We start from the raw sequence: 25,786 nt of genomic DNA on the forward strand, positions 1-25,786 counted from the left end.
CTGGCTTTGCATGAACACTGCACATGTCTTGAGGTGACTTCTCCTTCACATTGTATGCAAGTGTATCTGTATTTTCTTATGTTGATTGCTATATTGTCAGAGAGCTAAATGCTAGCAGGATCTGGATATTGTCATTTTTATGTTCCATCACCAGCCTTACTTTTGTAAATACTTGTCTTCCCAAGCCTGCTCAGATACTTGAAGGTCAGGTCATTCTCTATGCCTAGAGGCAATCTAAAGATGAACTTCTCTGCCTAGAGACAATCCACAGAAGTTCTGGTGATGTCTCACACCTGGGAGATTGTAAGAAAAACGTGACATCCAATCCCTGGGACACGAATTGGAGGGTGGAACTCCTCAGCAGAGAGGGATGCAGGCAGGGGAAAGTGGGTGGAAGAGATGTCATAGGGGACAAAGAAGAGGACAGATAGGTGGGGACAGGAGCAGAGAGGTAAAGAGCTAGCCACATGGTAGGTCATAGGCTTGAATAGTCTTGTCTTTAGCAATGAGGACTTCTGTCAGTTTGTGGAGACCAACCCCTTTTTCATGGGCCTGAATTGTTTGGGTATTTTTATAAAGTCCCTTTGGCCCACAGTTCCGTTGGATGTAACCCAGGGCCTGTACGTAAAGGTTCTTTTCTGTACAAGACAGGATCATCTGGAACTCCAGCTGCTTCACCACTCAGAATTCATTAGAATCACATTAATATACTTAGAAGATAGCACTTCCCATTCCCCTGGCTGGCAGCGCCGAGGCCACACGATTTCTGGAGTTACTGTAAAAGACTTTAACCAGCAGGAGTTCGTCAGAGCTCTGGCAGCCTTCCTCAAAAAGTCCAGGAAGCTGAAAGTCCCCGAATGGGTGGACACAGTCAAGCTGGCCAAACATAAAGAGCTTGCCCCATATGATATGAACTGGTTCTACACACAAGCTGCTTCCACAGCACGGCACCTGTACCTCCGAGGTGGTGCGGGGGTTGGTTCCATAACCAAGATCTATGGAGGACGGCAGAGAAACGGTGTCAGACCCAGCCACTTCAGCAGAGGCTCTAAGAGTGTGACCCGCCGGGTCCTCCAAGCCCTGGAGGGGCTGAAAATGGTGGAAAAGGACCAAGATGGGGGCCGCAAGCTAACACCTCAGGGACAGAGAGATCTGGACAGGATCTCTGGACAGGTGGCAGCTGCCAACCAAGAAGCATTAGAACAAAGGATGCTGGGTTAATAAATTGCCTCATTCATAAAAAAAAAAAGATAGCACTTTTCAATTTTTATTTTTTATAAACATCTTACAAAGAGTAGGCAGCAGAATTCCATGGAGTCTTGCTGCATGGTGTTTTCCTATGCATTGACAGAAGTGTGGCAATGCAATATTATGCAAGTATCTTGCATTGTAAGAGACTGGGACTTTAACTGAACCTCACAGCCAGAGTTAATGCAGCTTGAGGAACTTTAAGATTTAAACATGATAACCTGCTGTGTATTCAACTTGATTGTCTTAAAATGTTTTTCAAAGAACAATGAAAAAGCAAAATTGATTTTCCTTGGATATCTCATTAACTTTCTTTTTAAAAAAGACTTATTATCTATTATATGTAAGTACACTGTACCTGTCTTCAGACACTCTGAAAGAGGGCATCAGATCTCATTACGGATGGTTGTGAGCCACCATGTGGTTGCTGGGATTTGAACTCAGGACCTTCGGAAGAGCAGTCGGTGCTCTTAACCGCTAAGCCATCTCTCCAGCCCTTATTAACTTTCAAAACCAAAACTAATGCATAGCTATAACCATAAGGTATGTAATTTTCCATGCCCCTTATCCAGAAAATGCATGTGTATCATTTGCTGAAAGCATCAAGTCCAGAAGCCTAAAACAACCTTGTAAGATGAACGTGCCTTTATGGATATTGGTTGATTAACAGTGATGGGGTTGGTTTGCCATCTTGATCACTTGGAGCCAGTGACCTAATCCTTTGTAAAACTCTGTTAAAGATTTCCCTGGCCGGGTATCCTGTCCCTTCCCCGAGTGATGCTTACCTTGCTGTCCCATGAAGACTGCAAAGCTCTTAAGGCCTGCCAGGAAGATACAAACAGACAACAGACAGACCCAGTACACAGGTACATACACAGAGAGACAGAAGGCAGGCACACAGGGAGACACACAAGACAGCCCTCCAGCAGTCACAGATTCAAACTCATGTTCTAGATAGAGACAGAAGGCACAGGGAACATGAAGTAGAGAATTCAAATTTGGACTCACTCTTAGCTAAATGCCTCCGAGGGAAAGGCTTTCTTTTCTTTCTTTAACTCGGATGCATTATTAATTGCCACTGTGTTTAATCTATTCACATATGCAGATTCTATTAACTGGTGATAAAATTTTTTGCATAAGCAAACTATGGGAAAGAATAAAACAACAATGGGAAACAAGGAGCCCTGCCATCCGAACGGTGTCCATGGGCTCGAACCCTGTGCTTTAAGGACAGACCCCTAGCTCTGGGTTTGTGTTTTTGAGCTGTCACCTCCATCCTGAGGTGGGATCTCTTTTAACCTCTCACAATAATGACAACACTTTTTGAACCTCAGACCCCACCAGAGAAACCTGGTCCTCAGTAACTACATTTCTTAGGTAGAATTTCTAAAGAAACTTGGCTAATTCTGAAGCTTTTCCCCAGTCTATGCGGATATGCATGGGTGCCTAGAAGCCTAGAGAACAATCAGGAAACCATCTAAGAACAAATGGCTGAACAGTGTAGTATCTCCCTCCCTCCCTCCCTCCCTCCCTCCCTCCCTCCCTCCCTCCCTCCCTCCCTCCCTCCCTCCCTCCCTCCCTCCCTCCTACCCCTCTCTTTCTCTCTCAGAAATCTCTAGTCAGTTTTCCAAAGGGGTTGGTCTATTTTTATTCACCCCCTACAAGGATTAAATAATACTGTGCCTTTCCTAACATTGTGAGTCATCAGTTTCTTTAACTAAGGCTCCAGCCCCTCTAACTTGCGTCCAAGCCTGTTAGTCTTTCTCCCGCAGTATCTTTTTGAGTTATTTTTTTATCCAGCTTACTACATTTTCATTTCTGTTTTTCATTTCATTTATTTTGTGGGGGGAGTGTTTCTAACCATTTACTGAACTTAATTTTCATATCCTAAATTGGCCTCATTTCCTTCAGGCATGTTATTATTTTCTTTGTTTTTTTTTTTTTTTTTTTTTTTTTGAGGAGAACTTTGAGGTTTTATTTATTTATTTATTTATTTATTTATTTATTTATTTATTTATTTTGGTTTTCCGAGACAGGGTTTCTCTGTGTAGCCCTGACTGTCCCGGAGCTCACTCTGTAGACCAGGCTGGCCTTGAACTCAGAAATCCACCTGCCCCTGCCTCCCAAGTGCTGGGACTAAAGGCGTGCGCCACCACTGCCCGGCTTTATTTATTTTTTATTGGATATTTTATTGATTTACATTTTGCCACGGACTGGGCCCAATGGGCCCTCCTCAGTCCGTGGGAATCAGGGTCTTGGACAGATGGGCATAGAGTTGGCGAAAATGGGGTGACAAACAGACAAGACACAAGGCAGTGTGCTGAATCCGAATGTAATTTGTCAAATCGAGCATCATACTTTTTTTATACAGAAGAAAATAGAGAAGTTAGTTGACACATTGGCAAGGTACAAATGAGGTTACTGGATGCTTAATGACTCTTACACAAAACAGAAAGGAATGTAAACACAAAGACTGGCAGGAACCGGGCAATAAAACAACTGACAGAAAGTCAGCTCTATCTAAGGTCAGCTATAGTCGTAGAAGCCAGGTGTGAGGTCTTTACACTCCCAGGGCAAGGGCTTTCATGCTCAAGTCATGGTTCTAATTAGGGAGTTCGACTCTAGCTAACCATCTCATAAATAATGCAATACTCTAAAACCACAGCCCGATCTACTTCCTAAACCATTGTAAATTCCTGTATATGGGAGCGACTTGGCTTTTATTCTAAGTGATAGTGGGGGGGGACTTTCTACTAATAAGTAATTGTAGTCTGCCATACATAACTATAATAAGAATTCTAAACTTACGTTGCTAAGCTTGCCCTGAGATTTCTAACTCTATGTAGTAGATAGTAATGCCTGATTTCTTTCACTAGCTCTCTTACAATACTAAAGGCAATTCTGAATGTCACTGAATAGGCAACATTCTTACTGAATTCCAAGCCCAGGGTCGGCTCAAGGACTACCTAGGGCATTGGTAGCAACGGCCAGGAAGCAAAGTTCGATTTTGTTTAGGTATTTGGCAAGTCATTGTTTGGAGGCACCTATAACAAAACAATACTGAAAGGAAGCACACAGATCCATTTGCAAGGACAAAATTGGAGCATACGTGCTATGGAATGCCACAGTTCCAGGAGACTAAATTTCTGTGAAACTCCTCGCCTCAGGACTGCATCCAGGCTTTTGGCCTGTCATGTGTGTCACTACTGGAGTGGATGTAGCAACATTTCAAATGTTATCCCCTTTCCAGTTTCTTCTCCACAAACTCCCTATCCCACCCCACCCCCTGCTTCTATGAGGGTGCTCCCTCACCCACCCACCCACTCCCACTTCACCACCCTGGCATTCCCTTACACTGAGGCATCAAGTCTTCACAGGACCAAGGGCCTCTCCTCCCATTGATGCCAGATAAGGCCATCCTCTGCCACATATGTGGCTGTCCCTTCATGTGTACTCTGGTTCGTGGTTTAGCCCCTGGGAGCTCTGGGGCAGGGGGAGGTCTGGTTGGTTGATGTTGTTGTTGTTCTTATGGGGTTGCAAATCCTTTCAGCTCCTTCAGTCCTTTCTTTAACTCCTCCGTTGGAGTCCCCGTGTTCAGTCTAGTGGTTGACTGTGAGCAACCACCTCTGTATTTGTCAGACAGTGTTGGAGCCTCTCAGAAGACAGCTATATCAGGCTCCTGTCAGCAAGCACTTCTTGGCATCTGCAATAATATGTGGGTTTGGTGTCTGTATGTGGGATGCATCCCCAGGTGGGGCAGTCTCTGGATGGCCTTGTTATATGTTGGAGCATCTTTTGGGTATATGCCCAGGAGTGGTATAACTGGGTCCTCAGTCTAATTTTCTGAGAAACCACCAGACTGATTTCCAGAGTGGTTGTACAAGCTTGCAATTCCACCAGCAATGGAGGAGTGCTCCTCTTTCTCACCATCCTCGCCAGCATCTGCTGTCACCTGAGTTTTTTATATTAACCATTCTGACTGGTGTGAGGTGGAATCTCAGGGTCATTTTGATTTTCATTTCTCTGATGACTAAGGATGTTGAACATTTCTTTAGGTGCTTCTCAGCCATTAGATATTCCTCAGTTGAGAATTCTTTGTTTAGTTCTGTACCCCATTTTTTAATAGGGTTATTTGGTTCATTGGAGTCTAATTCTTGAGTTCTTTGTGTAGATTGGATATTAGTCCTCTATCAGATATAGGATTGGTGAAGATCTTTTCCCAATCTGTTGGTTCCTATTGACAGTTTTGTCCTATTGACAGTGTCCTTTACCTTACACAAGCTTTGCAGTTTTATGAGGTCCCATTTGTCTATTGTGGATCTTAGAGCATAAACCATTGGTGTTCTGTTCAGGAAATGTTCCCCTGTGCCCATGAATTCAAGGCTCTTCCCCACTTTCTCTTCTATTAGATTCAGTGTATCTGGTTTTATGTGGAGGTCCTTGATCCATATGGATTTGAGCTTTGTACAAGGAGATAAGAATGGATTGATTTGCTTTCTTCTACATGCTGACCACCAGTTGAACCAGCACCATTTGTTGGAAATGCTGTCTTTTTTTCCACTGGATGGTTTTAGCTCCTTTGGTTTTTTTTTTTTTTGTTTTTGTTTTTTTGAAACAGGGTTTCTCTGTGTAGCCCTGGCTGTCCTGGAACTCACTTTTGTAGACCAGACTGGCCTCAAACTCAGAAATCTGCCTGCCTCTGCCTCTGCTGGGATTAAAGGCGTGCGCCACCACTGCCTGGCAAATATCCATTCTAATATGGAATCTTCCTCTGCATGAGAATTCCTGTAGGGGAATGAGTAGAAGGTAAGATAACTAAGATGCAGGCCATCTTTGGATCAGTATGATCCAGTTGTATATCCTGCAATTTTCTTTCTTTTTTTTTTTTTTTTTTTTTTTTTTTTTTAAAGAGAGCAAATTTTATTTGGTGAAGGCAAACATCATCCAAAAGAAACCAGATGGGCAAGGTGCTGTGACAGGGGGGCCTCTGGGGCCACACAGAAATCACACTGGGCAAGGAACAGGCTCGGGATACACAATGTCCTCAGCCATTCAGCACCATCCGGACAAGCTCTTCATAGTTGATGCAACCATTGCTGTCCTCATGCCCCGCCACTAGCATCTCTACTTCTTCCTCTGTCATCTTCTCACCCAGTGTGACTAGGACATGACGGATTTCAGCACCCATGACGGTGCCATTTCCTTCCTTGTCAAACACACGAAGGCCTTCAACATAATCCTCATAGGTTCCCTGGTCCTTGTTCTTGGCCACGGTCTGCAGCATGGGCAGGAAGTGCTCAAAGTCCAGCACCTTCACATTCATCTCATCACTCTTGGGGTTCCCCAGGACCTTGAGCACCTCGGCGTTGGTAGGGTTCTGGCCCAGGGCCCGCATCACATCCCCACACTGGCTGTACAGGATCTTGCCATCGCCTGTTCGGTCAAACAGCTGGAAAGCCTCCTTGAATTCTGCGGTCTGGTCCTCGGTGAAGTCACACATCTTGGCTGCTGAGCTCTGCGGGACCTTTTCCGGCAGTAATCGCAATTTTCTTTCTACCAGAAATAACTCTACAGTCTAGGCTGATAATTTTTCTCAGGCTATTTAAACTTTATCACCCTGTAAGGTTTGAAGTATATTGCTTAGCTTCTTGAGTGGCCAAGCCAATCCAAGACCACAGCCAGTTAATATCTCCTGGTAACTTCTGAAAATCGTTAGAGTCCTTAATTGGTTTCACCTGATTTCCACCTTTTGTAGCCTAACCTTTGCAGATTTATTTATTCTATATCCTAGATAATTAATAGAATACCATCTTTTTTTTTGGGGGGGGGGTTTCGAGACAGGGTTTCTCTGTGTAGTCCCGGCTGTCCTGGAATTCACTCTGTAGACCAGGCTAGCCTCGAACTCAGAAATTCGCCTGCCTCTGCCTCCCAACTGCTGGGATTAAAAGCGTGCGCCACCACGCCCTGCTTATTAGCGTTCTTTATCTTCTGTCTCTACCTGAGCATTTTCCTTAATTAAAAATTTAAACTCCTCCCTTCAGGTCTGTGACCATGCTTCATCTATCTCCTTTTGTTGCTACTCCTGATTCTTGAGTTCCTGTATTCTCTGTTCAAGGTTCTGCCTCCACATTAAAAATTTTCTTTATAGCTGGGCATGGTGCGCACGCCTTTAATCCCAGCACTCGGGAGGCAGAGGCAGGCAAATTTCTGAGTTCGAGGCCAGCCTGGTCTACAAAGTGAGTTCCAGGACAGCCAGGGCTATACAGAGAAACCCTGTCTTGAAAAACAAAAAACAAAACAAAAAATTTTTTTCTTTATATTGTAATTCTGATATTCTGTTCTCCATTTTATTTTGATTGATTAATTGTAAAAGGTTGTATTTTCTCTTTGCTGTCCAGTCTGATCTGTGAACTGTTGAATCTCTTATTCCAGCACCTTTTCCACCTCCTGTCTCCTGTCTTCATTTTCATCTTTCTATCTCTTCCTCTGAAGTATCATTTCCTGAGTCTTCAATTCTAGTGTTTCTTCTAGGCCACGTTGCCAAGTCTCAAATTTTCTTTCTATTGTTCATGCTGCTCTATAAATTCCTGTATCTTATGTTCTTGCTTCCATATTTTTAGCTTCTCTTTATGTTGTAATTCTGATATTGCAGCATCTGCCTTATTTTGATTTATTGGCTTTAGTAAATTATCCTCTAGAGTTTGCTTCCAAATTTAGCTCTATCTGTTTGCTGGTCAGTCTGATCTGTGAATTGTTGAATCCCTTTTTTTCTAGAATCTTTTCCAGCTCCTGTCTCCAGCCTTCATTCTCCTCTTTCTGTTGCTTATTTTGACCTATAAAATCCTGAACCTTCAGCTCCAGTGTTTCCTCTAAGCCATGTTGCCAAGTCTCAAGTTTATCTATCTGTTGCTCAGTCTCATATCAGAACTTCTCCAGTGCTTCCTCTAATCTCTTTTCTAAGACACATAATTTTTAAATCTAGGGCCCTGTATTTACTGTGTTTCTCATCTTTAAGTATCAAAACTACATACATGTGGTTTCTGGGATTTGAACTCAGAACCTTCAAGAAGAGCAGTCAGTGCTCCTAACAACTGAGCCATCTCTCCAGCCCCTAATGTATGATTTTTATTGCCTAATTTGGAACCCTTTGTACATTTGTCTCCCTCTGCTGTTCAGTTTAGGACACTGCAGTCCTCTTTTTTTTTTGTTTTTGTTTTTGTTTTTGTTTTTGTTTTTGTTTTGTTTTGTTTTTTATACTGCTACAGCTTTCTGCCTTAGCCTCTGTGGAGCTGAACAGAAATCTGTCTTGTTTTTCCTACTGAGTTTTCAGTAATTTTTTTTTTAAATGAAGAGAGGATCAGTGTATCTCATCACCATTCTCAGCCTCTCAACGTCAACTTTTTGTTAGCTCTGACATGCAGGTGAGACCATGGTAATGTGTCTTTTTAGGCCTGTCTTATTTCACTTAGCAAAATGTCCTTCTGCTTTGGCCATGTTGTCTCAAGTGATAAGATTCCCTCCCCCCTTTTAAGGCTCAAAAATATTCTGTTGTGTTTATAGAACATGTTTTTTAAATTCCCTCTTCTGATAATAGATACTTATTTTTTTTTATTGAATATTTTCTTTACATTTCAAGTGTTATCCCCTTTCCTGTTTTTTTCCCCTCCCACCCTTGAAAGCCCCTATCCCATCCCCATTCCCCCTGCTTCTATGAGGGCGTTCCCCCACCCTCGTGCTCTTATCTCCCTGCCCTCCTATTCCCTTATACTGAGGCATCTAGCCTTCTCAGGACCAAAGGCTTCTCCCATTGATGCCTGACAAGTCCATCCTCTGTTACATATGCAGCTGGAGCCATGGGTCCCTCCATGTGTACTCCTTGGTAGGTGGTTTAGTCCCTGGGAGCTCTGGGGGATCTGGTTGGTTGATATTGTTGTTCTTCCTATGGGGTTGCAACCGCTTCATCTCCTACAGTCCTTTCTCTAACTCCTCCACTGGGGACCCCATGTTCAGTCCAATAGTTGGCTGTGAGCATCTGCCTCTGTCTTTGTCAGACTCTGGCAGAACCTCTTAGGAGACAGCTCTATCCGACTCTTTTATTCACAGGAAGTGGCTGACTGTAGAAAGACCAGCAGCTTCTTTCCTTCTGAGCCAGCTCTCTGTCTTTTGTTTGGGTTGCAGCTGGGAGCATGTGCTTGTGTGCTGATGTCAGGCAGCCTGCAGCACAAGCAGTCGGGAGATCTGGTCTGACTGCTCCATGTCCTGTGTGAACTCATGGGATGTGAGGGGACTGAGCACAGAAATGTCCTTAGATGCCCCAATCAGCTCACTGTGTCTGCCAGATAACAACCTCCCATGCAGTTGCTGTCCAGGGCCCCTGACCTTCCCTGGGAATCCAATGTGCTGCTGCATATCTATCAGAAGATGGCCTAGTCGGCTATCAGTGGAAAGAGAGGCCCATTGGTCGTGCAAACTTTATATGCCTCAGTACAGGGGAACGCCAGAGCCAAGAAGTGGGAGTGGGTGGGTGGGGGAGTGGGTGGGGGAGCGTGTGGGGGACTTTTGAGATAGCATTGGAAATGTAAATGAAATAAATACCTAATAAAACAAAACAAAACAAAAACAAAACAACAAAAAAACCCCTGACACCCAATTCCTGGGACAAGAATTGGAGGGTGGAATTTCTGGATATTAAAAAAGATGTAGAGAGGAGAATGCAGATGTAGGAGATTTAGTGGGAGACAGAGAAGAGAACAGATAACTGAGAACAGAGCCAGGGAGAGGTTAAGAGGTATCTATGTATGAGGTCATAGGCTTGAATTGTCTAAATGATAGCTGGGAGACTGCTCCAATGAAAGTTTTATGCTTCACACTATATAGAAACCTCCTTTTCATTATTTATAACACTGGTGTGTCCACAAACACTCCCAGTACACTCATGACCAAGCACCCTTGTGTATATAGATATATAACATTTAACCAGAGTGCTTTTGGTATTTAAGTCAAATTAGACATTGATTGGTTATCCCCAGTAAATTCATGACATCATTGCCCTAAGCATATTTTGAGGGAAGGAAAAATTATAGATCAACGTCTTTCTGGTTGGTTCTGTGTATATATTTCACTTTGTGTACCTTTCAAAGCACCTTCCATAAGGTGCAATAAGAGTCAATGTTCTTGCAGGCACCCATTTGCCCTTTTCATATACAGTGTTTTATGTCAGCCCTGTCTTTAGCAATGAAGACTTATTGTCAGTTTGTGAAAAGCAACCCCTTTTGTTGTCAGTGGTCTGCATTCTTTGGATATTTTTATGAAACCACTTTGGCTAACAACTTTCTTGATGTAACACAGTGGAAAAGACAAGATCAACTGGAACTCCATCTCTTTCAGAATTCAGAACTTCATTTGAAATGCCTTCATACACTTATAAGCTGGTGCTTTAAAAAAATTTTTTTTTGCGAACATCTTACTAAGACTACATAACTCCATCATAACTCCATGGAGTCTTGCTCCATGGTGCTTTCCAATGCATTGGCAGAACCATAAGTGTGACAATGTATTATATAAAAGATCTTACCTTCTAATAGATGGGGAATTTTCCTGGACCTCACAACCAGTATTAAGGCCACTTGAAGAAATTTAAGATTTAAAGCTGTGATACTACTGTTTACTCAACTTGAGGGTTTAGCACACTTTTCAAAGAACAATGTAAAAACTCACATTATGCCGGGCGTGGTGGCGCACGCCTTTAATCCCAGCACTCGGGAGGCAGAGGCAGGCGGATTTCTGAGTTCGAGGCCAGCCTGGTCTACAAAGTGAGTGCCAGGACAGCCAGGGCTACACAGAGAAACCCTGTCTCGAAAAACCAAAAAAAAAAAAAAAAAAAAAAAAAAAAAAAAAAAACAACAACAACAACAACAAAAAAAAACTCACATTATTTTCCTTGGACTTCTCTTGATATCAACTTTTAAAACCTAACTTGATGCATAGATACAATGGTAATTTATGTACTTTTTTAAGTCCTGCTCAGAAACTGCATGAGTGTCATTTGATGAAAGCATGAAATGCAGAGGCTTAAAGCATAGTTCAAAAATGCATATACAGTTATGGGTATTGGTTGATAAAAGTCATGTTTATAAATGTTTGTTGTCTTGACCACTTGGAGCCAGTTACCTAATCCTTTATAAAAGATTATTGTTCACTATCCCATTCTTTCCCCATGTGATGGTTCCCTTGATGTTCTAGAAGCACTCCAAAGCTCTCTCTCAAGGCCAGTCAGAGAGATACAGACAACAGATTACACAGATAGACACAAACATGGAGACAAAAGGCAGACAGAAAGGGAGAGCTATACAAGCAGCCTTCAGGAAGTTACAGATTTAAACTAACTGAACAGACACACAGAGGATGGAAGCACAGGGAACATGAAGTAGAGAATTCAACTTTGGACTCACACTCAGTTTAATGCCTCTGAGGAAAAGGCTTTTATTTCTTTCCTTAACTCAGATTCATTATTAATCATTAGTATGTTTAATCTACTCACATATGAAGAATCAATTAACTTGTGACTTTTTTTTTTTTTTTTGCATAAGTACAATATGGGAAAACTAAAACTCAACTCAATGGGAAACAAGTAGCCCTTCCATCTGAAAGGTGTCCATAGGCACAGAACCCTGTTCTTTAAAGACAGAACCCCAGGTCTGGGCTTGTGCTTCTGAGCTCTCCTCCATGCTGAGCTAGAATCCATTTTAACCTCTCAGGATCATCACAACAGGTTTTGAACCCTGGAGGTTACATGAGAATCCTGGAACTCATTACAATCATGAAAAGAGTTGACTTCCTAGCAATAGTCTAATGAGACTTGGGTAAATCTCGAGTCTTATTTCCACAGCTTATACTGATATGCATGGGTGTCATAGAGTGTTACAGTGAACAATCAGGAAACCATTTATCAACAAACAGTGCAGTATGTATTGTAATTTTGTTCTAGTTTTCTTTCATCCTTTCTCTCTCTCTCTCTTTCTTTCTTCCTTCTTACTTCCTTTCCTTACTTTTTTTTTTTTTTTTGACAAAGATCAGGACAGTTTTCCAAAGGAGTTTCTCTTTATTGCCTCACCCTTCAAGCAGTAAATAATATTGTGCCTTGACCTAACATCATTTTAATTCACCATTTTCTTTGATTGAGGCATCCACCTCCTCTACTTTTTCTTTAAGTCTGATAATCTGTCTCCCACAGGTTCTCTATGTATCATTTTTATTTGCCTTACTGCATTTTCTCTTCAGGATTTTTTTTGTTTTTTTTGGCATTTCTAAGCACCTGTTGAACTCAATTTTAATATTTTATATTGTCATTTCCTTCAGGAATCTGGTATTATTTTCTTGCCCATGATTTATTTTGTTCCTCTCTGAGTGGATTTACATGGTTTACAAACTTTAATGTCCTTGATCATGATTGTGGGTTTTCTATTCTTTGTCTTGGATATCACATAAATTGTGCTCCTTATAGGATACCTATATGGTTTGCGGTTTGAGCCAAGGACATTTTATCTAAGTTATTGTTTGTTCTGGGTATCTGTTCTGAGCATCAGAATTCAAAGGGATTGCTTAATTGTGTGCATTTTTAGCCCAGAGGAAAAGACTCACAATATGAGAAGTTAGTATGCGTTGTATCTGAAGGGTTCAGAACTCAGGTGCAGTTTCCTACTACATCCCGTTCTGGTCTAGTCTGGCAGCAAACTTTTGAGGAAGCTGTGTAGAGTAGGTCCTGGGAAGTTGTGTGGAAGGCAGCCTACAACAGAGTTGGAGGAGTGGTTCCTGATGGGGAGGGTGGGCCTCCAGCCTGATTAGATGAGTTTAAGAAAAAGACAAATTAAAAGCAAAGGAACGAGCAAGCAAGCAAGCAAGCAAGCAAGCAAGCAAGCAAGCAAGCAAGCAAGCAAGCAAGCAAGCAAGCAAGCAAAAATTCAAAACACCAAACATTGCTGTGAAGAATTGGGAAGCTAATTAATTAAAAGGTCCCGAAGTAGGTAGGCTTAGAAAAATTGCAGGAAGCTGCTGAATACTGGGCGGATCCAGAAGGCGGGGCTAGGCAGAAGTGAAGGGAAGTTCCGCGGTTTCATCTTTCTTCTTGCATCTCGGCTGCCTCGTGGTCAGGAAGTTATGGAGGGAGACTAGCGCCTAGTATTTGTGGAACCTGAAAACTTTCTTATGCAGCAGTTGTTGTGCTGGCCTCCTAGGACATTGAGCAGCTGGTCCTGTCACCTTCCAGGTCAGAGGAGTTGTTGGACTGGGGAACGGGCAGGAGCTGGGCAGGGGCGTGGAGCAGGGGTGCATTTTCTGCCGTCCCTCTCACAATTCAGTGTTTGCGGAACCTGAAAACTTCCTTAAGCTGCAGTTGCTGTGCTGGCCTCCTAGGACATTGAGCAGCTGGTCCTGTCACCTTCCAGGTCAGAGGAGCTGTTGTACTAGGAAATGGGCAGGAGCAGGGCAGGTGTGTGGAGCAGGGGTGCGTTTTCTGCCGCCACTCTCCCAATTTTGTTGTGGATATCTTACCATTATCAGGAAGTTTGAGATCCTGTGAATTGGGTTCATGGTGATGTTTTAATTAATTTTATGGTTGCCAGAATTTTTTTTTTTTTTTTTTTTTTAATAACCCCGTATATCCTTGGCCGTCTCTGGAGTTTGTGTACCGGGATGGTTGTCTTTGCAAAAGCCTTAATAAAGCTCCTCGAATTCAAATTCATTCATGCTTTCTTAACTCCCTTGTTCCTCCATTTGCCATTTCATTTCCCTTTCTCCAGGGAACTGAGTAGGCATCCCGAGAGAGCTTTGTAGGTATTTGTCATATGGGGACCAGTGCAGATTTGATTGAATTCGAAAATATTCCTTATAAAGACCCGTTGAAAGACCCAAAATGTGTGAACTCTTCCACGTTCTGACTCAGGAGAGGCGACACCCCAAATCACTTGGAGAAACGGTTTTGATGCAGATTGCAAGAGGACTTGTATTTCAAGAGAGCTCTCAGGCCCAGTCATATACCATGCAGGGCTAGAGGACTGTGGTGTGCTGAGTAAGGGTAAGGGGGTATTTAATGGAAGAAACCACAAATCAAGGGGGGTGGGGAGGGCGTTGTTGGAAAATACCAAAAATACCAGTTAAGTGGAAAGTCAAGATAGTTGTCTATGAGCCTCAATAACAATAGCACATTTGCATAGTGGGTTCCAGGAGTGGTCAGGGTGAGTCAAGGTGACTTTCTTTGAATGAACACCCAGGAAGCAGGTGGGTGGAGGAATGTCACTATCTGTTTTATGATTAGAGGCTTTCATAAAAAAAAAAAAAAAAAAAAAAAAAAAAAAAAAAAAAAAAAAAAAAAAAAAACCTTGGGGGCTTTGAGTCACAAAGGTCTTATTCTTAAGCCTGGGCCTAAAGGCCTACTTTTTGTTTTTATGTTTCACTTTTTAACTGTCATGTCGCTTTACATATTAATATTAACCTAGCAAAGTTATAGTCTCCATTAGTTTAACACTGAGGTATATGCAGTCTTTGATGTAAATACAGCATTGAGAAATGTGTCTTCATAGGCTCAGTTATTAATGTTACACCTTAGGTTTGAATAAAACATGAAGACAGGATTGCAGCAAGGTACAGATGAGGAGAAGATACATAGTAGGTTCTGTCAACCCTGAGTGTCGCCAGAGAAAAACTAATTGTACCATGTGGGCAAGTTTTATAAAATAATACATCCTGACCAAGAGATGGATTTGGTCACATGCTACAGGCTGTTTAATAGGCCACTGTATTTTCCCATGAGGCTTTATTATTTTCCTAAGACATGCAACTTGCAGCAACGCACAACGATACCTGGTTCTTGTGCTGGTGGTGCAGTTAATTTTTGGCATTTCAGTCTGAGGGAGAAAGCATTCAGAGATATCTGGCTGGTTCCAAACTGTACCAGGCCGTCAGGTGGGGGGAGAGGAATTGAGGATGATATGGAGGATAGAGGGGCAGGCCAAGAAATAACCAGGAGCCAAGAAAACACCTACTCAACTATGACTTTATTGATATGTTAACAGACACCCCAGTTAGCCATTCCTCCTGAATTTCTTTGAATCCTTCCAAGGTTCTGCCCAGCATGCTGTGAGAGATTGATTTCAGGCAAAGATATTTTTATAAGTGGAAAACTTACTATGGATTAAGACAAAATTAGACAGCACCTTTTGAGTAATTGCAATTGCTCACTTACATAAGAAAAATGACTCCTTGCTTCATGAAAAGCCCATGCACACTCATGGTCTGTTGAGTTCTGCACTGTGGACTTCTTGCAGGTGTGTGAATGCTTAGACCCTGCACTCAGGGCTTTTTTTCAGAGCCCTCTTGCTGGAGAAGTCCAACTGTCTGGATTGTGTGGATCAGAATAGTTTACTTCCAGTCTTCCCTGATCCTCTTCTGTGTTGCTTGGAAAAGGACTCTGTATGTGTGTTAACTGTGTGACTGACTTGCACATTGTTAGGGTAATCTGAAATACTCAGAGAAAAAGACATTTTCATAATACCTTCTCTTTCCTTCATGATTATCCTTTTATCATGTATTGACATCTCTCATTTGTGTTCCATGAAAAGTTCCAGGTTCATTCTGAATAATATTTTCCCATTTTCAGGTATTCATACGCTCAGTCAAATGTGCATAAGTGTAAATCAACACTAAGAGCTCTGGAAGGTTAAAGGTCCAGATCCTCTCACAAAGGATCCAGGTATGTTAGAGGTATTGAACAAGGGGTGGAGTGGGGCTCACCTGTTAGTAGAAAGAGGACATGTATTTGATTTTTCCAGATTCTATTTCCTTAATGATTCTGGAAAGGAATATTATTAGATGTGATGATATGAATTTTCCATGGTGGGCAGTGCTTTCAGTCGTCACTTGATGTCAATATTTAATTGTGATGCTGGGAAATTGCTGTTTCCCATTGTAATCAAAGTTTCTTTTACCCAGATTGAAAGCAGCATTAGGCTATGGGTGTGACAAGGGCAATTTATACATAAAGCAAATGTTAGCAGTAGATGCCCTCCTAGGGCCTGTGACCTTCCTTATGAATTTTCAGGCAGATTTTCACTGTAACCTATGTATTTTTTTTCTTGTGGAGCTTGAACCAGAAAACCTTCTGTTACCCACAGATAGTAAAAACTCCCATGCCTTGTCTGGCAGATTCAGATTGCAGCAAGTAGGTTGCAAACCTGAGTAAGACATTGATAACTCTCCTTCCTGCCCCAATTTGCCTAGCAGTTTTTGTCACTATGGAAATTACCACCAGGGTGTCTAAGATGTCTGTTTAGAGTGAATGGTCTGATATGAGGTGGTTTTCTCCAGAAGGTCTACTTGCTTTCTGAATCACCTATTCTGTCCACTCTAAATGTTTTCCTGTCCTTGACCTGTGTTCTTATTGATGTTCTGTGTTGCATTAGTCCCGATTAGAGTGAAATAATTATTGTTGACCTTCTCCATACTGTTTGCTTTAGTTTTGAGTACGTTTGTCTTATTTCTTATGTATATTTCTTCTCTTATATTCTTGAGAGCTTTTATACTGAGCAGTGTCTACTTTTTACCACAGGGCTGTATAAGTAAGTTTCATTCTCCTATTGTCACTGTAATTTGGGAGGATTCCTGCCTACATCTATTAACCTAGGCCTAGTCATGTAAGCTTCTGCTCTCCATACAGTATTATCTAGGCCTGGTGTGTTTTCAGCCTCTGAAATTTGCTGCTGAATAAGCCCCCAGCCTTTCTTACTCCTTCTCAATGCTTACCTGGCTGATTCAATTCTGTTTTTCCAGCTCACACTCCTCTCCCAGCTGAGTTCTTCTTTCAGACACTGAATTGTTCCACTAGGCCTTAAATTAACTGTCGAAATCTTTTGTAATCCTCTGGCTCCTTCTCTTTCTCCTGCTCATTCTGTCTTTGCCCATGCCTAGCATGTTCTATCTTCAGTCTGACTCTGTAAAACTCTCCCAGTAAAACTGTGTCCTTCTCCCTCTCTGTGGCTCTACTCTCTCAACTGTACTGTACTGCAGCCCATGCACTTTATTGTATTCCTTTATTATTCTCTTCTTTGTGTAATGTCTTTCTCTGTCTCAAGTAGCTTCTCTTTCCTTCTCATTACAGTAAAGTTGGGCATATCCTATTCTGTCAGATCTTTCTCTAATATTCCATATTTTCTGTCATTCAATTAGACATCACTTTCAAACATGGGTGTGTTCTTCTACAAATAAACTGTAGTTTTGATATTTTGGATTAGAGTGAATACTAAGGTCTTGCCTGTACTAAAACCAGAGCGATTAATGTTGTATGTCTTGGGCTGAACTGCACCCTAAGTCACAACAGGTTCAAGTATCCCTACCCAGTGTGATGTCAGTTTAGTTCTGTACAGTTTCTTCTTCTGAAATGAAAACTAAGATCTACATATACTACTCTTCAGTATGAATATATCTGTTTCATTTTTTCTGGCTTCTACTAGAGATTTTATTATAATGTTCTTTGAAGATCCGTCAATGACATTCTGTCCTTTATGAGAGTATGTTCCTTAGGATTTTTAATCTGGGAGATTTTGCTGGCAGTGTAGGTGGCAAAGTATGTTTACTTTGTTCTCAATTCCTTGTGCGCAATAGAGCTTTACTGTGTTGTATATGAGGAGTATTTACTAGTTCTCTTGTATTTTTTCATTCTTAGCAAGAAATTTCTTATTTCCTATGATCTCAGTCCCAGTGTCTGAACACACTACCCATTACTATTATAGTTTGTCCACTTTCAAAATATTGGGATGAAAGAAGTGATAGTAAAAATGGACTGGAAGGCTGATAAGGACATAGTAAAGTCTGTTCAGAATCAGATGTGAATTTGAGGAAATGCCAGTGTCAAGTTTTAAAGTCAAAGCCCTAGTATTCCTATTGACTTCTTGGTGGATGTGAAACCATGGGTTATTCTTTCCATCCTAGAATGAGCTCTTGTTCAGTCTCCATGAGATGGAAGATGTACTTTTCCTGTTATACACATAGACTAAATAATTCCATGATATACATTCATTCCATGTTTTTACTATTGTTGAAACTAACGCCCAACATCTCTTACTGGGGCAGGAATTTAGGATCTGTTGTTGTAAAGTTGACAATACTCAGCCTGTATGTCTCAGACAAGATTCATAAAGTGACATGCTCTGCAAAAATGTCCTGATTATTCCCTGAATATTTATGAATTCATATGCCACCTTTTCTAGCCCACTTGATGTTGTCTTCAAATGCCTGGGTCGTAGAGATTTACATATTATAAATGTATTACAGCATTATATTTTTCTCCAAATCTACATTTCTGTTGTACAGAAATTCTGTTTGTTTATTTATTTATTTATTTATTTTATTTATTAATGTGTAAGTACACTGTAGCTGATGTCAGACACTCCAGAAAAGGGCGTCAGATCTCGTTACAGATGGTTGTGAGCCACCATATGGTTGCTGGGATTTGAACTCATGACCTTTAGAAGAGCAGTCAGTGCTCTTACCTGCTGAAAGATCTCACCAGCCCCAGAAATTCTTCTTGCCACTCAATTTTCCATCACATGAATTAGGGATTATCTTCATTTTTTATGCATATTACAGCTGTTAGAATATTTACAGGGAAACATTCTGGTAGAGTATTTGTATTATCTGTTTTCTTTGCTATTGCAGATATTACAAAGCTCCTAGAGTTTACTTTAATCTCTGCTATCTAATTCTCCTGGTGCTAGCATTTTCAGGTGAATGGTGTTTGTACAAAATCAGTGTGGAGGATTTGCACATCCTTGTCTCTCTAGTTAGTAGGATAGAATGATGATAGATGTCTTCAGTTTTTGTAGTGATAGGTTTAAGATGATGGCTACTATGTTTATTAGACTGAGTGATATTCTTTTTCTCTTTTTTTAAAAGATTTATTTATTTCATGTATGTGAGTACACTGTCACTATCTTCAGACACACCAGAAGAGGACATAAGATCCCATTAAAGATGGTTATGAACCACTATGTGGTTGCTGAGAATTGAACTCAGGATCTCTGAGTGATGTTCTTTCTCTTCCACATTCTTCAGAGATTTCATAGTGATCCACTGTGATATTTCGCCCTAGGCCTTTCATAGATACACTGACATGGTTGAGAGCCTTCTCTTACTGATTGTATGTACTTTGTGCCTTGAGTTATTTGGTTTGTGATTCTTGAAACAGTCTTGCATCTATGGCATGAAATCAAGTTGAGTTCATTTTCTGTATCCATTAGAGAGAATTTTTTTATTATTTTATTCATGCATATTTTTATGGTCATTTGCTTTTGGATCCCGGTACAGACAGCTTTGTGTGATGACTGCACCACATTCCCTTTCTTTCTGTATTCTGCAATATTCTCTGTGCAAGATGATTGTGGGATTTTCTAAAGAAATTTGTGAATTCAGTGCTGCACATATTTAGTTCTCAGACAGTGTTAGAAGACACTCTGCAGGTCTGGGTTTCCACACTTGCTTAATGCCTGCCTAGAGTTAGGACATAGACAGTTTTCTTGTTCACTTCTTCCTAGGATATCATTTTTTTCCCTGTTAGTTCTCATCAATTGTGTATGACTTTCTACTGCATTCCATCATCTGCTATGTCCCAGTTTTAGTATAAACTAATGAGGCACCAAGACAACAGGGCACATATAGTACATAGATACACTGTATCTGCCTGTGAGAATGAAATGGAATCTCATCATAGGGTTAGGTGTGGTATTCTAGTATGATGTCTAATGAAACACTGTTCAACTGTAGGCATCATTCATGGTAGGCACTAGCCATTTGTCCTTGACTCTAGTCCCAGGAAGATAAGTTCTCAGTAACAACCCTGATAATAGTGTTTTACAGCCTGGATGCATATGCTCTGTGTTTATGTTCAGGTGCCCTCTGAAGTCAGAAAGAGTCCTCAGATTATACTTATATTCCTTACTACACTAAATATGTCACTCCATGCTCTCATGTCTGTAGAAGTGTCGACAAGATTCCTTGTATCATCTTGCTTTTAATGTCCTTTTATGTGGTTTATTATTGTCTATTACGTTGTTGTAGTAATTTCATTTTTGTATTTTTCAAACCCTGTTGTGAAACTTCAAGAAGAGTTTCAATATTTGAAACTGGGAAAAAAGAAAAAGAATGGGTTGTTCTCTGGTAAACACTCCACAGGTCAGTGTGCTGTCCACATTTCTTTGAAAAATCCTTTTTTCATTCAAACCACTCCATAGTTCTGTTATCTATATGTGGTCATGTTATCTAAGTGGATTTTTTTCTAATGTCTTCATTTTCTTCTGGGATGAGGAGAATTTAACGGTTTGGTCTTTTCACATATATAACTCCATTATATTTTCCGTAAAATTTCCATGGACTGAAAACCTGCAAATCTCAATGGTAATATATTGTAAATGATGCTCAAAAAATATATTGATTGCGAATTTCCATTTTGGATTGAATTTTGATCTTTTATATTAGTGTGCAAGGAAGGTCTCATGTGTCACTTAATTTGCATTGGGGTTCCTGTGCTCAGTCTGATGGTTATCTGCAAGCACCACAAATGGATTTGTATTGTTTAGACTGTGGCATAGCCTCAGTGGATAGCACTACCAGGCTCCTATCAGCAAGTGCTTCTTGGCATCTGTAATAGTGTCTGGGGTTGGTGTCTGAAGATGGGATGGATCCTAGGTGGGGCAGTCTCTGGATGGCCATTTCTTCAGTTTCTGATCCATTCTTTGTCCCTGCATTTCCTTTGGAAAGGAACCATTCTGGGTCAAAAATCTTGAGATGGGTGGGTGGCCGCTTTCTTCACCTGTGGTCCTTGCCTATGCACTGGATATGGTCTCTACAGGTTCAGAACCCCCTTTGTTGGGTATTTCAGCTAATGTCATCACAGTTGGGTCCTGGGGACCTCTTGCTTTCCTGGCATCTGGGACTTTCTAGAGTCTACACCCAGTTCCACACCCTGCAGTGCTACACACCTCCATTCAATTTTCTGACTCTCTGTACTTCTCCCCTGTCTCCTCCCACTCATGATACACCCCCACCCCATTTCTCTCCCCCTCCTCTTTTCTTTCTTTCTCTCTGTCTCGTCTCTCTCTCTCTCTCTCTCTCTCTCTCTCTCTCAGGTTCCTCCCTCCCTTTACTTCCCTTTATAATTTTTCTCCTAAGTAAGACTGAAGCATCCACAGTCCTTCTTGTTAGGCTTCATATGGTTTCATATGGTCTATGAGTTGTATCTTGGGTATTCCAAGCTTTGGGGCTAATATCCACTTATCAGTGACTGCATACAATGTGTATCCTTCTTAGGATGATATTTTCTAGTTCTGTTCACTTGTCTACAAATTTAATAAAGTAATTTATTTATTAGCTGAGTGGTAACCCTTTCTGTAAATGTACCACGTTATCTGTATTAATTCCAGTGTTAAAGGACATCTGGGTTGTTTCCAGCTCTTGTCTTTTATAAATAAGTCTCCTATGAACATAATAGAGCATGCGTACTTGTCATATGTTGGATCATCTTTTGGATATATGCTCATGAATGGCATAGCTGGGTCCTCAAGTAAACTATTTTCAGTTTTCTGAGGAACCACCAGACTGTTTTCCAGAGTGGCCATACCAGCTTGCAATGCCACCAGCCATGGAGCAGCATTATCTTCCCCTTTCTCCACATCCTAACCAGCATCTGCTGTTACCTGAGTTTTTGATCTGTTTGCATTTCCCTGATGACTAAGAATGTTATTTCTTTAGGTGCTTCTCAGCCATTCAAGATTTCTCAGTTGAGAATACTTTATCTCTGTATCCTATTCTTTTTTCGTTTTTGGTTTTTTTTTTTTAAAGATTCATTTATTTATTATATGTAAGTACACTGTAGCTGTCTTCAGACACTCCAGAAGAGGGCATCAGATTTCATTACGGGTGGTTGTGAGCCACCATGTGGTTGCTGGGATTTGAACTCGGGACCTTTGGAAGAGTAGTCGGTGCTCTTAACCACTGAGCCATCTCACCAGCCCCTGTTTTTGTTTTTTTTTTTTTGGTTTTTTCGAGACAGGGTTTCTCTTTATAGCTCTGGCTGTCCTGGAGCTCACTCTGTAGACCAGGCTGGCTTCGAACTCAGAAATCCGCCTGCCTCTGCCTCCCGAGTGCTGGGATTAAAGGCGTGCGCCACCACGCCCGGCTTGTTTTTGTTTTTTTTTAAGACAGGGTTTCTCTATATAGCCCTGGCTATCCTGGAACTCACTCACTTTGTAGACCAGGCAGGCCTTGAACTCAGAAATCCACCTGCCTCTGCCTCCCTAGTGCTGGGATTAAAGGCATGCACCACCACGCCCGGCTCTATTCTTTCTTTTTTTTTCTTTTTTTTTTTACATATATATACATATACATATATATATATATATATATATATTTAGATATTTTCATTTACATTTCTTTTTTCTTTCTTCTTTTTTTTTTTTTTGTTTGTTTGTTTTTTTTGAGATAGGGTTTCTCTGTGTAGCCCTGGTTGTCCTGGAACTCACTCTGTAGACCAGGCTGGCCTTGAACTCAGAAATCCACCTGCCTCTGCCTCCAGAGTGCTGGGATTAAAGGGGTGGGCCACCTAGCCTGGCTCATTTACATTTCAAATGCTATCCCCTTTCCTAGTTTCCTCTCTGATAATCCTCTATCCTCTCAGACCTCCCTCTGCTCCCCAAACCACCCACTCCCTCTTCCTGGCCCTGGCATTCCTCTGTACTGGGGCATAGAATCTTTGCAAGACCAAGGGCCTCTCCTCACACTAAGCCATCCTCTGTTACATATGCAGCTAGAGACACAGTCCAATCATGTGTTTTCTTTGCCTGGTGGTTTACTCCAAGGGAGCACTGTTTGTACTTGTTAGTTCATATTGTTGTTCCTCCTATAAGGATGCAGACCTCTTCATCTCCTTGGGTAGTTCTGTAGCTCCTTCATTTGGGACTCTGTGCTCCATCCAATAGATGACTGTGAGCATCCACTTTCTTTCTTTCTTTCTTTCTTTCTTTCTTTCTTTCTTTCTTTCTTTCTTTCTTTCTTTCTTTCTTTCTCTCTCTCTCTCTCTCTCTCTCTTTCTTTCTTTCTTTCTCTTTCCTTCTCTTCTCTTCTCTTCTCTTCTCTTCTCTTCTCTTCTCTTCTCTTCTCTTCTCTTCTCTTCTCTTCTCTTCTCTTCTCTTCTCTTCTCTTCTCTTCTCTTCTCTTCTCTTCTCTTCCTGTTGCGTCCAACTCAGCCAGCAAGAAAAACGCAACCACCGGTTCTTCTTAAAGCAGTTTACTCAGGCAGCTTCTCTCTTCAAATCCCCCAGCCTCTCATGTTACAAGTGTTTTTTCCACTCCAGCCACAACCACGCCTCAACCAATCACCACAGGTCACATCACCTCACCAGGCAGGCTTGCTCAGCCAATCAGGGATTAAGGGCGAGCCATCCACCATATATGGGCTTGTTTACTGCCTGGTATAGATTTCCGTCGGCTGGCCAGGGAGTCCAGAATGGCTTCCCACAATTCCCCCTTTTATATTCTTTTGAAGCAAGCTCCGTGGGTGAAGATAGAGGTCTCATCCCCAGTGTGTAGAAATAGGAGCCATGTTACAGGATTGACTCTTAGGCTCACAGGTTTTTACCCAGAGCAACCCTGACCTGCTCCCGTGCCGTTTTTCCTGGGGGAAGGACACTAGGACACTCAACCCTCATGCAATCAGACATACCTCCCAGAGATTGTCAAACAGCTTCCAGACTAACCTCTGTGCAGCCTTACAGTCCTGCGGAGCGATGGCTTCATTGTTCATCCTTCATGGCAACAAGCCAAATCTGAGGTGACTGCCCTGCTTCCACTGTGGCAAAAGCTTGCACCACCATGGCAGCAGTGCAGACCTGGGCATTCTGCAACTGACACATACACCATACACACAACATGCATGTCAAAACAAGGGCCACAGCGAGGGCACCTATCCCAGCCCATTCTTTCCCGATGCCAAGCCAGGATCCACTCGGGTAGAATTCACAGTGACAATCGCCGAGCGAAGCTCATTTATCTTGCCATCAAAATTTGCAGTCCAATTTAAACACCGACAGTATCCCCCATCTGGGTTCCGCACCCATCAGGGGCAGACACATGCTCATCACCAGCAAGATCAGCTTCTTCATTTTGACAGCGTCGCTCTGGAACCCACACTGGCTCTGTGCGATTCTGTGGAAACATGCCAACAGACCCTATTGCCCAGGCCAACACAGGATCTGGACTATTCCATGATCCTGTATTAGCATGTCGTTCAGCAGCAGAGCGACCTTCCTTATCCAATTGTCTTATCTTTGGGGTATGGCCATAGCCTATTCCCCCTTTTTGTTTTATTAATAATTCTTTTAAGGTTCTATGTGCTCGTTCAATGATTCCTTGGCCTTGAGGATTATATGGCAGGCCGTGTTTAACTTGCACTTCTATCTGTTGACAAAAAGACACCAGGGTTTTGGCAGTATATGCAGGGCCATTATCTGTTTTAATTTGTTGGGGTTTACCCCAAGCTGCCCAGGCCTCCAAACAATGCTGTATAACATGGATGGCCTTTTCCCCTGCCATGGGAGATGCATAAACTATTCCTGAACATGTATCAGTGGATACATGAACGTATTTCAATTTGCCAAATTCTGAAAAATGTGTCACATCCATCTGCCACACCTGTAGAGGGAGCAATCCTCTAGGATTTACTCCATAAGAAGGTAGGTGTTGAAACTCAAGGCAACGTCCACAGGTAGTGACTACATCCCGAGCTTGTGCTCTAGAGATTCCAAATTTCCTCTGCAGAGTTTTAGCATTAACATGAAATTTATAATGAAATTGTGAGGCTAACTCCATAGGGGATGCTAAAAATATAAACTCCATACGAGTACAATTATCCACAATATCATTTCCCCTACTTAAGGGTCCTGGAAGCCCACTATGGGCACGGACATGTCCAATATATAATGGTTGGTGTCTTTCCCACAGCAACTTCTGTAATTGTAAGACCAAGGCTTGGATGGTACTACGAGCTTTTATTTGGCTTGCCACTTCTAGGGATAAAACTAAATTAACTACATATTGTGAATCTGAAATTAGATTAAAAGGAAAATCACAATCCTTAATGACCTCAATAACTATTTGTAATTCCACCATCGGCGGAGTACAGGGATAATACTGCCTGACCACAGGATCTTTCCCTTCTACCATATATACTCCACATCCGGAACAAATTAACTGCATCCTTAATGGGTGTTTTCCTTACCACTTGAGGGAAAATGACTAGGTCATTAAAGTATGTTTGGGATAATGATTATCAAATGGGCCCTCATTAATACAGGCTAAAATAGCCATCAATATTTGCTGTTAGGACCTTTTGCTGATATCCATCATAAGGGATTACAATAGAGCTGGGTTTTATACCAAAGAATTGTAAACAATGCTGAATTCCCAACAAGGCTAAAGAAGCCACTGTTGTAGGGTAATA

At 41.6% G+C, this 25,786-nt stretch overlaps 2 protein-coding genes and 1 pseudogene across 2 annotated transcripts in view; 2 read left to right on the forward strand and 1 right to left on the reverse strand.

Moving 5' to 3' along the window:
- Nucleotides 1–541: 541 nt before the first annotated feature.
- LOC110293453 (small ribosomal subunit protein eS19 pseudogene) lies at nucleotides 542–1,249 on the forward strand (annotated as a pseudogene).
- A 4,890-nt stretch (nucleotides 1,250–6,139) lies between these two features.
- Nucleotides 6,140–6,785, reverse strand: LOC147004054 (myosin light polypeptide 6). Its single transcript, XM_085838609.1, has one exon. It carries the CDS (start codon nucleotides 6,746–6,748, stop codon nucleotides 6,293–6,295), a length of 456 nt encoding a protein of 151 aa, XP_085694735.1. The 5' UTR covers nucleotides 6,749–6,785; the 3' UTR covers nucleotides 6,140–6,292.
- Nucleotides 6,786–13,384: 6,599 nt separating this feature from the next.
- The window catches only part of LOC110288391 (uncharacterized), a 125,033-nt gene continuing 112,631 nt past the window's right edge, over nucleotides 13,385–25,786 (forward strand). Inside the window, exons 1-2 of the mRNA XM_085838604.1 lie at nucleotides 13,385–13,513; nucleotides 15,902–15,994. The gene's annotated coding sequence lies outside the window, so the exon portion shown is untranslated. The remainder of the gene's footprint in view (nucleotides 13,514–15,901; nucleotides 15,995–25,786) is intronic.

Source organism: Mus caroli, unplaced genomic scaffold (genome assembly GCF_978045245.1).
Source record: "Mus caroli unplaced genomic scaffold, Mus_caroli_1 scaffold_6, whole genome shotgun sequence".
Lineage (NCBI taxonomy): Eukaryota > Metazoa > Chordata > Mammalia > Rodentia > Muridae > Mus > Mus caroli.

What these genes read in the sequence shown, in the direction of transcription:
- LOC147004054 (XM_085838609.1), bottom strand. Translation starts at nt 6,748, where the DNA reads ATGTGTGACTTCACCGAGGACCAGACCGCAGAATTCAAGGAGGCTTTC.